Consider the following 13882-nt stretch of genomic DNA (forward strand, 5'->3'; position numbering starts at 1 on the left):
CATGGTTTACTATTCAATTACGTTAATTACTCTTACATTTACTGAGCGTGCCCCCACTCATCCACAGTTTGAGCCCATTTGGGGTGGTTGAGTGGTCAGGAGGCATGCTCTACAGAAATTTACCCTCAAAATATCTGACCCATTATTGGGTCCTCTCATTTGTTATCTAACTATGTGTTACTCATGAAGTTTTCTTCCTACTCTCCTGTTAGTTTTGAGTTGCATGGAGTTACGGAAGCATTGACATGTTTCTACTTATTGTATATGTATCTCATAATATGTTGCTCATTACATTTTGTTTGCTTTTTTTTTCATGTAAAACTCAATAAAAATATTGAACAAGAGAATAGAAGAGGCAACCCATTTTACCATCTCAAACTTGGCTTCAGAAAAGGTTTAAGACCAAATACATTTTTAATTGTGTTGCTGCAGAGGAATTTCAGTTTGAATAATCGCCTACTATAACCCTTCTTGGTGTTGATTTTTTTTTCCTGCAAAAAAATGACAATAAAACATGTATTAAAAAAAAGTTTTAATGGAAATGTTAAAAAAAGCCTCAGGAAAAAGAAAAGTGTAATTTACATTGTTAAACATAACATATGTAAAAGTATTTTTTGTCAGGCTTTGCCATTACTTTTTATACATGTGTATATATATATATATATATATATATATATATATATATATATATATTTCTTTTTTATTACAAATGCTTTATGTAACAATAGACCTTAACACTCACCTCACTTAATGAGTTTTCATATCAGTAGTAGTTTTTCATCATGTCACTTAAAAGGTACCATATATATTATTTTTGAACATACATGTTTGTGTACATGAGTATTTTTTTTATTGAAAATACTTTGATTTTTTGTGTGAAAAATAAAATAAAAAAAAGTGTTACAAAATAAAGCCACTTGGCATACCCCGGCTTGGGTAACATACATTGTAACTGTTCTATAAGTTCTAATACTTCTATTGAAACAACTACAAACTTAAACTGCTCGTGACATCAAATTGAAGGGATACTAGGGAGGATAACGGGAAATAATACTTCTTAAATTAGTATTTTTCTTTCTTCTGTTTAACAGATGTATGCAAACCATTTAAAGGCATCTGAACTCAGTAGATTATATTTGATTTGGATCACATGGTGCAGCATTTTTATGTATACCTTGTTTTCTGTGTTTAATTTTTGTAAATGTAATACTATATTTTGCTGTATATGTACAGCTATAATTTCACTGTAATTTGTTGCTTTTTTTGGGCTTCATAACAAAAGGGGGTGAATATATACGCACATGCCAATTATTTTTTTATACCTGAAAAATGTAACTAACTGGGGAATGGTACACCCTCTCAAAAGCAATCCAGTTTCCACAAAATCATATCCGTTTCACTGCTGACACTTGTGAACAGTACACATGTCCTAATAATCACAATGTTCAGATCTTCAGTGAACTAAACATTTCTTATTGTGGTACTTGCTATGGAGAAGGAATCTTTAACTTGCCTGTAAATTTCTCACCTTGGAGTGCAGTATGGACACAGGACTTATAATCACAGACCATGGGTTATATACGGCTACCTTCAGGTGACTGGAGTAGTTTCATTTTTATTTTTTAACCAAGCAATAAAGTGATCAAGACACGGATACTATACTCAAAGATAAGAAATTTACAGGAAACACAAATTCTTATTATCTTAATTGTACAGTACAGGATATACCCAAGCAATAAAACCCGCGGGGTAGCCAAACACACAGCAAACAGACCTGCTCACAAAAACAACTGTCAAAAATGTATGTATGGAGGGAGGTGCTCTGGTCTGATAAGACAAAAATTTAACTTTTTGGCCATCAAAGAAAACGCTATGTCTGGCGCAAACCCAAAACATCACCCAAAACACCATCAACATGGTGGTGGCAGCAACATGCTGTGGGGATGTTTTTCAGCAGTCAGGACTGGGAAACTGGTCAGTGTTGAGGAAAAGATGGATGATGCTAAATACAGGGATATTCTTGAGCAAAACCTGTACCACGGTGTGTGTGATTTGAGGCTAGGACGGAGGTTCACCTTCCAGCAGGACAATGACCCCAAACACACTGCTAAAGCAACACTTGAGTGGTTTAAGGGGAAACATGTAAATGTGTTGGAATGGCCTAGTCAAAGCCCAGACCTCAATCCAATAGAAAATCTGTGGTCAGACTTAGATTGCTGTTCACAAGCGCAAACCATCCAACTTGAAGGAGCTGGAGCAGTTTTGCAGGGAGGAATGGGCAAAAATCCCAGTGGTAAGATGTGGCAAGCTCAGAGACTTATCCAAAGCGATTTGGAGCTGTAATAGCCACAAAAGGTGGCTCTACAAAGTATTGACTTTAGGAGGGGTGAATAGTTATGCACATTGACTTTTTCTGTTAATTTGTCCTATGTGTTGTTTGCTTCACAATAAAAACAAAAAAAAACAAACATCTTCAAAGTTGTGGGCATGTTCTGTAAATTAAATTATGCAAACCTCAAACACTCCAATGTTAATTCCAGGTTGATCACCTATCGGCAAGATTTCTGGCTCCCAGCTGTCTTCTATACAGGCAACAAGCTGAGATTAGGCACACTCTCGTAAAGGGAGTGCTCCCTATCTTAGCTTGTTACCTGTATAATAGACAACTGTCCACAGAAGCAAATCAGATTCCAATCTCCTCAATGTGGCTAAGATCAAAGAGCTATCCAAGGATGTCAGGGACAAGATTTTAGACCTACAATGGCCATCGCCAAGCAGCTTGATGAGAGGGTGACAACAGTTGGTGCAAATGGAAGAAACACTTAATAATTGTCAATCTCCCTCAGACTGCAGCTCCATGAAAGATCTCACCTCGTGGAGTTTCAATGATCATGAGAGCGGTAAGGAATCAGCCCATAACTACATGGGAGAATCTGGTCAATGATCTCAAGGCAGCTGGGACCATAGTCACCAAGAAAACAATTGGTAAAACACTACGCCCTGAAGGACTGAAATCCTGCAGCTCCAGCAAGGTTTGCTCAAGAAAGCACACGTACAGGCCCGTCTGAATCATTCAGATGTTCATTAGAAAACTTTAAAGGAGAACTGGGTGAAAGTATTGTGGTCAGATGAGACCAAAATCAAGTTCTTTGGCATCAACTCAACTTGCCATGTTTGGAAGAGGAATGCTGTCCATGTGCGCAAAAACTCTATCCCCACCGTCAAACATGAAGGTGGAAACATTATGCTTTGGGGGGGGGGTTTCTGCTAAGGGTACAGGACAACTTCAACACATCAAAGGGATGATGGGCGGTGCCACATACCATCAAATCTTGGGTGAAAACCTCCTTCCCCCTGCATTACAATGACACAAATCACATGGCCAAGGCAACAAAGGCATGGCTCAAGAAGAAGTACATTAAGGTCCTGGAGGACTGGGACAAAATCCCTCCTTGTATGTGTGCAAACCAGGTGGCCAACTACAAGAAACGTCTGACCTCTGTGATTGCCAACAGAGGTTTGGCCAACAAGTCATGTTTTACGAAGGGGTCAAATACTTATTTCACTCATTAAAATGAAAATCAAATTTATAACTTGTTGAAATGCATTTTTCTGGATTGTTTTCTTGTTATTCTGTCTCTCACTGTTTAAATAAACCTACCTTTAAATTATAGACTGATAATTTCCTTGTCAGTGGGCAAACGTACAAAATAAAAGATTTGTGGTGTTGGGGTGAATGGTACTGCCCTCCACTTAGATAGTGGCATGGATTGCCTCCGAAGAAGTCACATGATGAAATGTGCGCAAGGCGCAGCTCTCTCACACGCAATCACGCCACTGTCGGTTGTTGAGTACGGGAACGCACGCCGACTCTCTAAAGAGACAGTGTGCGTTTTTCTTTTATCTGCACCGATATTGCATTTAAATGATGCGATTCAGGAACGCTTCTTTAAACTTTTAAAATGGGGTATCAAGGGGAGTACAATGGTCACCTTGCTCTGTACACTTGAGGATAAAGTCTTCATAGGACACCTGGGACAATCACAAATGTCACTTTGTTTGGAAAATCTAGTGAATTTTATATATATATATATATATATATATATATATATATATATATATATATATATATATATATATATATATATATATATATATATATATATTCCACCCCCCCCCCCCCCCATATTTCCATTTATCATATGAATATTGGATACTGCAGTTGAATTCATATCTACACAGCTGCGTTTTTTTTCCCCAGCTGTGGACATTTTTTGTATATATTTCTTTGTGATATATACTATTCTCCCCAGCTGGGGACCTATATACAGGACACATCCAGTAATTTTTTTCACTTATTTTAGCCCACGGATGTTTTGATTATAGGGCGATTACACCTAATGATTTTTAGGTTTTGATGTTTATTTGCTTTGATATGTAGCACATGTTTAACCGCTTGCCGACCGCCCAACGTAGTTTTACGGGGGCAGGTCGACTCGGCTGCGCAAAATCAGGTAATATAACATGATTTTGCATTGCGGCCACTAGGGGCGCCCCCTGCTCGCCCCTGGTGCTGACGTGCGTGCCCGGCGGGCGCGATCACCGCCGGGCACCTGCGATCGCTCGTGACAGAGCGAAAACCGGGAGCTGTGTGTGTAAACACACAGCTCCCAGTTCTTTCAGGGGGAGAAATGACTGATCGTATGTTCATACAATGTCTGAACAACGATCTGTCAGTCCCACCCCCCCTTCAGTAAGAACACAACATAATTAACCCCTTGATCACCCCCTAGTGTTAACCCCTTCCCTGCCAGTGACATTTTTACAGTAATCAATGCATTTTTATAGCACTGATTGCTATAAAAATGCCAATGGTCCCAAAAATGTGTCAAAAGTGTCCGCCATAAGGTCGCAGTACCGATAAAAAACGCAGATCACCGCCATTACTAGTAAAAAAAAAATAATAAATATGCCATAAAACTATCCCCTATTTTGTAGACGCTATAACTTTTGCACAAACCAAACGCTTATTGCGATTATTTTTTTTACCAAAATTATGGAGAATACGTATCAGCCTAAACTGAGGAAAAAAGTTTTTTTATATATATTTTTTGGGAATATTTATTATAGCAAAAAGTAAAAAATATTATTTATTTTTTTCAAAATTGTCGCTCTATTTTTGTTTATAGCGCAAAAAATAAACACTGCAGAGGTGATCAAATACCACCAAAAGAAAGCTCTATTTGTAGGAAAAAAAGGACATCGATTTTGTTTGGGGGTCACATTGACCAGCAAAATGGTCCGGGGCTGAAGTGGTTAAATACTGGGTTATGAAATTAGATACACTTTAGCAATACGTGCACCTTGAGGATTAATATTTAATCCACTTGGGTCAACATCACCACTGAAGGGTGACACTAGTTTGGATCACTTTTTTAAGTTATCACAATTTTGCAAACTTTGCGGATCAACCGCTTCCTAGGAGCAATAAAGGGAGGGTTGACCGATTAGCAATCACTTAGTATATATACACATCCCTTGTTGGCTGGCCCCCAGGAAGAGCGACCCGAACATTGATTCGCTCTTCATAGGTGGCATGCAGTAACGGGTCCCATTTGACATAAATATTTAATATATAATTTTCACTTTGGAAGGTTCACCATTATCTTGGATATAACCACTTAATTGGAAGTGGATTTTACCACAAGCTAACCTACGGAAGGATTTAATTAACCACTTAAGGACCCGCTCATGTACATATACGTCGGCACTTTAAAGATGGATATCTCGGTAACGGCAGCAGCTGCTTCCACAACCGAGATATCATTGTTTTCTTTGAGCGTTCCTGTTAACGATAACGGTGGTCTCCGCAGCGGATTCGCCGCAAGATCACCGTTATCGGCGGCGGTGGCGATCGGGTCCTGTCCCCTGCTCGGCTGGGATACGAGTGAGGGCAAGATGGCCCCAACCCGTCCCCATAGCATAGCAGGGCGGAAGCCACGTCAAAACGTCACTTCCGCCCATGCTTTTTAAATCAATTTTTCTTGTCGTCATTTTTTTCAAAATTACAATTTTTTTATATTTTTTTGCATTTTAGTCTAAATATGGGATCTGAGGTCTTTTTGACCTCAGATCTCATATTTAAGAGGACCTGTCATGCTTTTTTCTATTACAAGGGATGTTTACATTCCTTGTAATAGGAATAAAAGTGACCCATTTTTTTTTTGTGTAAAAACTTATAAAAATAAATAAGAAAAAGCCCCCTCCCGGCGCGCAGAAGCGATCGCATACGTGAGTAGCGCCCGCATATGAAAACGGTGTTCAAACCACACAAGTGAGGTATCACCACGATCGTTAGAGCGAGAGCAATAATTCTAGCCCTAGAACTCCTCTGTAACTCAAAAGATGCAACCTATAGAATTTTTAAAACGTCGCCTATGGAGATTTCTAAGGTTAAAAGTTTGACGCCATTGGCGTGACATGTTGGGTATCATTTTACTTGGCGTAACATTATCTTTCACAATATAAAAAAAATTGGGCCAACTTTACTGTTGTCTTATTTAATTAAAAAAAGTTAAATTTTTCCAAAAAAAAAAGTGCGCTTGTAAGAACAGAGAAGGATTACAGCATCAGAGCAAAAACGAACAATGAGGACATGAAACCAGGACTGCAGTAAGGTAAAGGAAGCTATTTAGCAAAACAAAAAATTCCTTTAGTGACCCTTTAAGTGGTTAAATCTCTATCCATACCACTATCTAAGTGGAGGGTAGCGCCATTCGCCCCCAACACCACACATATTTTATTCAATTCAGATCCCTTTTTATCAGGGACCTTTAGGTGAGGCAGCAGCCCAGGAACATTTCCTAAGCGCGGATTTAACAATTATACATAAACGTACAAAATCAGCAGGGGATCAAATACTTCTCCCTCACTGTAAAAAAACAAGAAGCAACAAGGATTTTGTCACTTCCAGTTTGAGGTTTACAAGCCATTAGCGGCTTGTACAGCATCTGATCAAACCAATCTTTGATCAAATTGTTTTAAGGGCAAGGAGGGGAGATCTGGGACTTTTAAAGGACATGTCAAGCTTATCGCCATCACAAGGGATGTTGATCATTTCTTGCGATAGCAACAATGATTTAAAAACAAAAAAAAAAAACAAAAAAACATTTTAATTCAAATGCATCACGCTGGGTGGGGCCAGGCGTAATTTTGCTGAGCTGGCAAATCTGCACTCTGTATACAGTTGTGCTCATAGGTTTACATACCCTAGCAGAATTTATGATTTCTTGGCCATTTTTCAGAGAATATGAATGATAACACAATACATTTTCTTTCACGCATGGTTAGTTAGTGTTTGGCTGAAGCCATTATCAATCAACAGTGTTTTTTCTTTTTAAAATCACAATGGCAAACTATCCAAATGACCCTGATCAAAAGTTTACATACTCTGGTGATTTTGGCCTTATTACATGCACACAAGTTTGTCACAAAGGGGTTTGAATGGCTATTAAAAGGTAACCATCCTCACCTGTGATCTGTTTGCTTGTAATTAGTGTGTGTGTGTATAAAAGGTCAATGAGTTTCTGGACTCCTGACAGACCCTTGCATCTTTCATCCAGTGCTGCACCGACGATTCTGAGGAAAGCAAAAGAATTGTCAAAGGATCTGCTGGAAAAGGTAGTTGAACTGTATAAAACAGAAAAGGGATACAAAAAGATGTCCAAGAAAGTGAGAATGCCAATCAGCAGTGTTGAAACTCTAATTATGAAGTAGAAAATGAGGGGTTCTGTTGAAACCAAACCACGGTCAGGTAGACCAACTAAAATTTCAGCCACAACTGCCAGGAAAATTGTTTGGGATGCAAAGAGAAACCCACAACCAACTTCAGACAGAATTCTCACCGCTCCAGGTGAGCCTCGTGATGATCAGGGGTTGTTGAACCACCAGGGTGCTGGCAATGCGGTAATGGCAAAAAACAAAAGAACAAAAGCTGGACAGCCGCACTCCAAAATTTTCTTTAAAAGAGATGTCTTTATTTTCAACTGTGCATACAGTCACTGCAAGCCCACAAAAATCAGTATGGCCAACGTTTCGCACTGGCGTCAGTGCTCAGCCATGACTAAGCACTGACGCCAGTGCGAAACGTTGGCCATACTGATTTTTGTGGGCTTGCAGTGACTGTATGCACAGTTGAAAATAAAGACATCTCTTTTAAAGAAAATTTTGGAGTGCGGCTGTCCAGCTTTTGTTCTTTTGTTTTTTGCCACAACCAACTTCAGGTGAAATACAGGACTCTCTGAAAACATGTGGTGTGGCTGTTTCAAGAGCACAATAAGGTGGCACTTGAAGAAAGATGGGCTACATGGTCGGGTCGCAAGAAGAAAGCCATTTCTACGCAAATGCCACAAAGTATCCTGCTTACAAATGCCAAACAGCACAGAGACGAGCCTCAAACCTTCTGGCACAAAGTCATTTGGAGCGATGAGACCAAAATTGAGCTTTTTGGCCACAACCATAAATGCTACATTTGGAGAGGAGTCAACAAGGCTTATGATGAAAGGTACACCATTCCTACTGTGAAACACAGAGGTGGATCGCTGATGTTTTGGGGATGTGTGAGCTACAAAAGGCACAGAAAATTTGGTCAAAATTTATGGCAAAATTAATGCAGTATGCCATCAAAAAATACTGGAGGAACATTTGCATTTATCAGCCAGAAATCTGCACATGGGACATACCTGGACATTTCAACATGACATTGATCCAACACACAAAAGGCCAAGTTGACAGCTGAAAAGTGAAGGTTCTGTAGTGGCCACCTCAGTCTCCTGACCTCAATATCATTGAGCCACTCTGGGTAGATCTCAAACATGCAGTTCATGCAAGAAAGCCCAAGAAATTACAGGAACTGGAGACTTTTTGCCAAGAGGAATGGGCAGCTTTACCATCTGAGAAGATAAAGAGCCTCGTCCTCAAATACCACAAAAGACTGTCATTGATGTTAAAGGGGGCAATACACGGTATTAAGAACTGGTGGTATGCAAACTTATGATCAGGATCATTTGGGTCGTTTCTGTTGCCATTATGATTTAAAAAGAGTAAAGACAATTGATTGATAATAAATGGCTTCAGCCAAACACTAACCATGAGTGAAAGGAAAGTTTTTGTGCGATCATTCATATTCTGTGAAAAATGATCAAGAAATCCAATTCTGCCAGGGTATGTAAACTTATGAGCACAGCTGTATGTATGTTGTGAATAGACACTTCTATGTGTCTCTGTAGATTGAATATTCTTTGCATACTGTATCCCTCTCTGACACAAAGCTATGACCCGGGTGCTGATGACCTGTTGACTATGTGAATAAAGAGCTTTTGACCACCTTTATTATTTTAAGGGGTCCATCAGATCAGGTGAGAAGACACCCGATTGGGCACGTGGGTGATCCTTTTTTGGTGGCAGTCCATGGCGGAAGATTTACCTTTACTTGTGGCACATGAACCATATGTGGGGCTTTAGGCATTGGTATTTCATAGGGCTGCGCAAATTAACTTTTAATTAATCGATTAATCTTTAATTTTTTTGATCGATCAAAATTCTTTTGATTGGTACTCATCTCTCCACCGGCTTCTGGGCCTTCAGGGAGTTCCGTCGGAGATCCAGTAACATCACGGACACCGGCGGGGCTTGCCGTGTCCATCTGAAGGGCTCCTTTGCTGTGCCTTCATATCTGCATGCTGGCGGGACCTTACCATCTGCCACACGCAAGGGCTCTTACACTTCCCTCTATCAACCTGGGATTCTACAGCTATCCACTGGAAATTGTGATAGTTCCCTTCACGGGAGACTGATGTTAACCTCTCCTCATCTGGATTCAGCAGTGGTATCGTTGTACACATTTTTATACCAGTATCATACTTAGCTAAATGTTTTTATGACTGCTTTTGGTACCGTTTGGTATTACTCGCACCATTTTTACAGTTTATGTAGCTACATCGATTTTATCTCCAGTGCAATATTTATTTTGTTACCTATTTGAAGACTATAAAAGTTTTAATGCTATTCCCATCGAGCGCGGCCTTTGTGTGTTTTTTGTATCCTGCTATCCATTTTTTCAGTGGTTGGTAGCTGTACTGGGAATCAGCCTGCAAGGAGATCAGCTAAAAGTAGTTGGATCTGTATGTGCGTTATAATTAATCAAAATTAGTCGATTAATCGATTAAAAAACAAAACGATAAATCGAACAGAAAAATTTTGATCAGTAACAGCCCTAGTATTTCAACATGGTCACCTGCCTACAAGATATCAAATGATCAATTTAATCTGATAACCTCAAGGCTGTGCTGTTAAACAGCATGGATTACCTTTTCTGTACTCCCAATGCCAAGCTTTTCTAGAAGTAATGTTTTCTGATTATAATAAATTGGATAAATAAATATATCAAGCAAAACAAAAATGGCAACCACCCTGATCAATTTAAAACTAAATGTGAGGGCTTTTCACAGAGCATGCATTAAACAAAAAATATCTGATCACACGTATCAGCTATCCAGCTAAAAAAAAAAAAAAAATTAACCATTTCAACTGCAGTTTTATTTGCATACATTTGGAAATATATGTGAAAGCCACACTGCCTCATCAATGCCCCAATCCACCTTACCACACTGGAGGTCTTCAGCTGCCATTGTGCTATGCTTGCAGTGTGTCCCTGTTCTTTTAAAGAGCAATGGGCTACCTTCAACATATATATATATAAATCAAATGCTGAATCGATTCTTTATTAGCCAGTCTGCAACATACCTCATACTTTCACCTCTTTAGCTTTCCTCTGGTACCTGTTGTCACTTTTTACAATATATATAAGTAAATACTACAATAACCCTGGGTTTGTGGTGACATTGCTAATTTTGGCCTTATGCACACTGGGCATTTAGCCCTAGCACATGAGGCTCCAGCTTTTAGATGTAAAAGAAACAGGCGCACCATCCAGTCCCGCTGCTCTAACTTTATGAAACGCTGACAGCTGCTGCATCTGGACAGCGCAGCAAGCAGTACTTACATTTAGTGCCGTGTGCACCCAGGGACTATCTGTTCATTGTAAAAAGAGGTCATCCCCTTCCAGCTGCAGCAGCTACCAGGCGCTCAGATTTTTGGTCATACACCTGGCAATTTACTGAGCTGATGAAAAGCTCCATAAATTGCCTTTAACCAAAGCACTCTACCAGTCATGGCTTCAGGATTAAAATGCAATGGAAATAAACAAACAACTGTAGTAACAGCTGAAACTTTCAAATAAAATCCACACCAGTTTAGATCAGTCAACTATCTGAACTGGGAAATGGTCAAAATCATATGGAGGTAAATTACAGTGACTAAAAGCTGAAGAAAGCTTTACAGCTACTAACAAGAATACCAAGTATATGGCCATTATTAATTACAGCTTTAAAGTAGAACTGTGCTTCCAAGGTACTCAGCTGTACTTAATGAAATCCCTCCATTGCCAATCAATATTTCTGTGGGAAAAAAGGAAAAAATATCAAAAGGATAACTCCCTAGAATAATTCAGAAACTGACTTTTGTAAGAGATTTTAATTCACAGACAGATATGTAAAAGTTTTAGAATATAATCAGTACTTATCATATTTAAAATATATGTGTTATAGAAGAGGATGATATGTTCGAACACTTCACTGGTTAACTTAACCAGTTTACTTCTGGTCCATGAATCCACCAAAAAAAATAAATAAATACTGTCATTTTGGTGCCAATTTTGGAGAAAAAAGCGATAAGTCGCAAGGTAGTTATATAAATAAACAAATGAAGAAGGATATCTCAATTTCTGTACAGTTGTGCACACTTTTGTATAGATAACTGTGAATGCGACCAACTCCTCCTTCAGAGAGATTGTAACTTTAGGCATTTAGACATTGGGTGCTGTCAGCAGAGAAAACGAGTGAACATGCATTTTTTCCACTGACCTTGCTAATTTGATGATAGGACAGATATAATTAAACATTCTTTCCACGCTTTTAAACAGCCCAATGTTTCAATCACCTTTACAAAATTCATTTTTTTTTCCTGAAGGTCAAAACAATACACAGTCTTCATATTTGTGAAGTAATCGGATGTGTTACAGCTTCAAGTTTGTGGTAATTGCGTTAAACCTATAGTTCAATGTTTCAACAATGACGCTTCAATGAATCATCGCTTAAGTTTAGCATCTTCTTTTATACGCCACAACATTAGTTCCATACAAGAACAAGCATCTTCACTGGAATCATGTCCTTCAACTGTCAAAAAAAAAAAAAAAAGATGTGAGCTGGCATAGGAGAAGCAATATTGTCCAGTCTGGTATCCACAGAATGCCACCAAATATTTTGTTGCTGGAAAAGGCAGCTTTAGTAGTATAGTATAGCATAATAGTGTGCTAGCTTCCAGCCAGGGATCCCATTTTGTCTAAAGGATGTAGTCCAATCCTTTGCAGCGGCTTATGGCTCCATCCTGAACTGTAGAGACAGAACAGTCATTGGGACCAGCACCCCCCTAAGTGCCACAGGAGGTGCCATCTTGGTCTTTTGGTCCACATAAGCACACTGAGTAATCTCTCCTGTCGTAAACTTTGAGCTCATCATACGGAACATGAGAGAGTACACAATGTGCATGTGCAGTCCTCCCTTCCATGGCACTAGTCCCAATGGCTGCCCATACGTACAATACCTCAGGATGGTGCCATCAAAGACTACAAAGCATTTTAAGAAAGGGGTCTTTAAATTTTGTTTTGGACCACATTATTTAATTACTTGTTCTACTGTGACACTTTTTTTACCGGAAATTACCTTAAACTCTCAAATATCTTCTGAAATCAGAGACCCTGTTAGGTGGCAGTTGCACAATATTTTGCAAATGTTTATCAAATGCATACTTGCAGGATAAAATACACTAAAATGAATTTTAATGCAAACATAATACAATACAGTAGTTATTTTCGTAAAATTTTAAAAGATGGAGTTGCGTAGAGTAAATAGATACCAAGTACACCAAGACTGAAAATTGCACATACCCAAGGAAAAATAGTACACAAAATTCTGCAAGTACAACTGGGCAATACTTTAAAAGCCTTTCCAGGTTATTGGTTTAGGAGCTAGCCATGAATTATTGCCCTAGAATTGTCACTCTCAAATCGCACCCCTGTTAAAATGTCAGGTTTCTGTGATGTAAAAAAATGACAAAGATAAATAATTTCAGAACATTTTCCACCTTAAAACGGAGGTTCACCCTAAATATACACGTTAGCTTATCCAGATCTATGGAGTATATACATAATACCGTGAATCAGGAGGAGTATTTATTGAGACTTCTGGGTATCCCTCCCACAGGAGTGGGCATATCTTTTCTCTTCCCCAGCGTCCCAGTGTTTGCTGGGAGGTGTCCGCAATGTCTCCTGGGAGCATAGTGTCATGCTTCCCAGGAAACAAGTCGCAACGCCGATCATCGAAATCACGCAGGATTTCACTCATCGCGTGACTCATCAAGCCGGTCACGGGCCATTCACCGCTTCCTGGAAATATGTGCGTGTGGGCTTCACAATGACCACAAGCAAAATGGCAAATTCCTGCATCGTTTATAAGTTTAGACGGGGGATGATAATAAAAAAAAAACGAACGGCGCAACCTCCGCTTTAAGGCTGGGTTCTTACATTTGAGCATGCAGCGCCTCTCAGCAGGGGTCTGATGCGTTTTCGTTCACCGTTTCAGGTCCGATTTCAGCCCAAATTTTGGGCTGAATCCAGACCTGAAATGGACCAAAAGATGCACAGGACCCCTGTGCAAATTCGCACCGGAGTCACTGCGGAGATAGAGAGCCGATTACAATTTCCTGC

General features: G+C 39.3%; 1 protein-coding gene across 4 annotated transcripts in view; it reads right to left on the bottom strand.

The window, feature by feature from the left end:
• Window positions 1-10574: 10574 nt before the first annotated feature.
• Window positions 10575-13882, bottom strand: part of REXO1 (RNA exonuclease 1 homolog) — a 213213-nt gene continuing 209905 nt past the window's right edge. For all 4 annotated transcript variants that reach the window (XM_040322589.1, XM_040322588.1, XM_040322586.1 and 1 more), the window contains one exon: window positions 10575-12293. In XM_040322589.1, coding sequence (XP_040178523.1) covers window positions 12205-12293 — 89 coding nt within the window. In that variant the 3' untranslated portion in view covers window positions 10575-12204. The remainder of the gene's footprint in view (window positions 12294-13882) is intronic.

This window comes from Rana temporaria, chromosome 1 (assembly GCF_905171775.1).
Source record: "Rana temporaria chromosome 1, aRanTem1.1, whole genome shotgun sequence".
Classification (NCBI taxonomy): domain Eukaryota; kingdom Metazoa; phylum Chordata; class Amphibia; order Anura; family Ranidae; genus Rana; species Rana temporaria.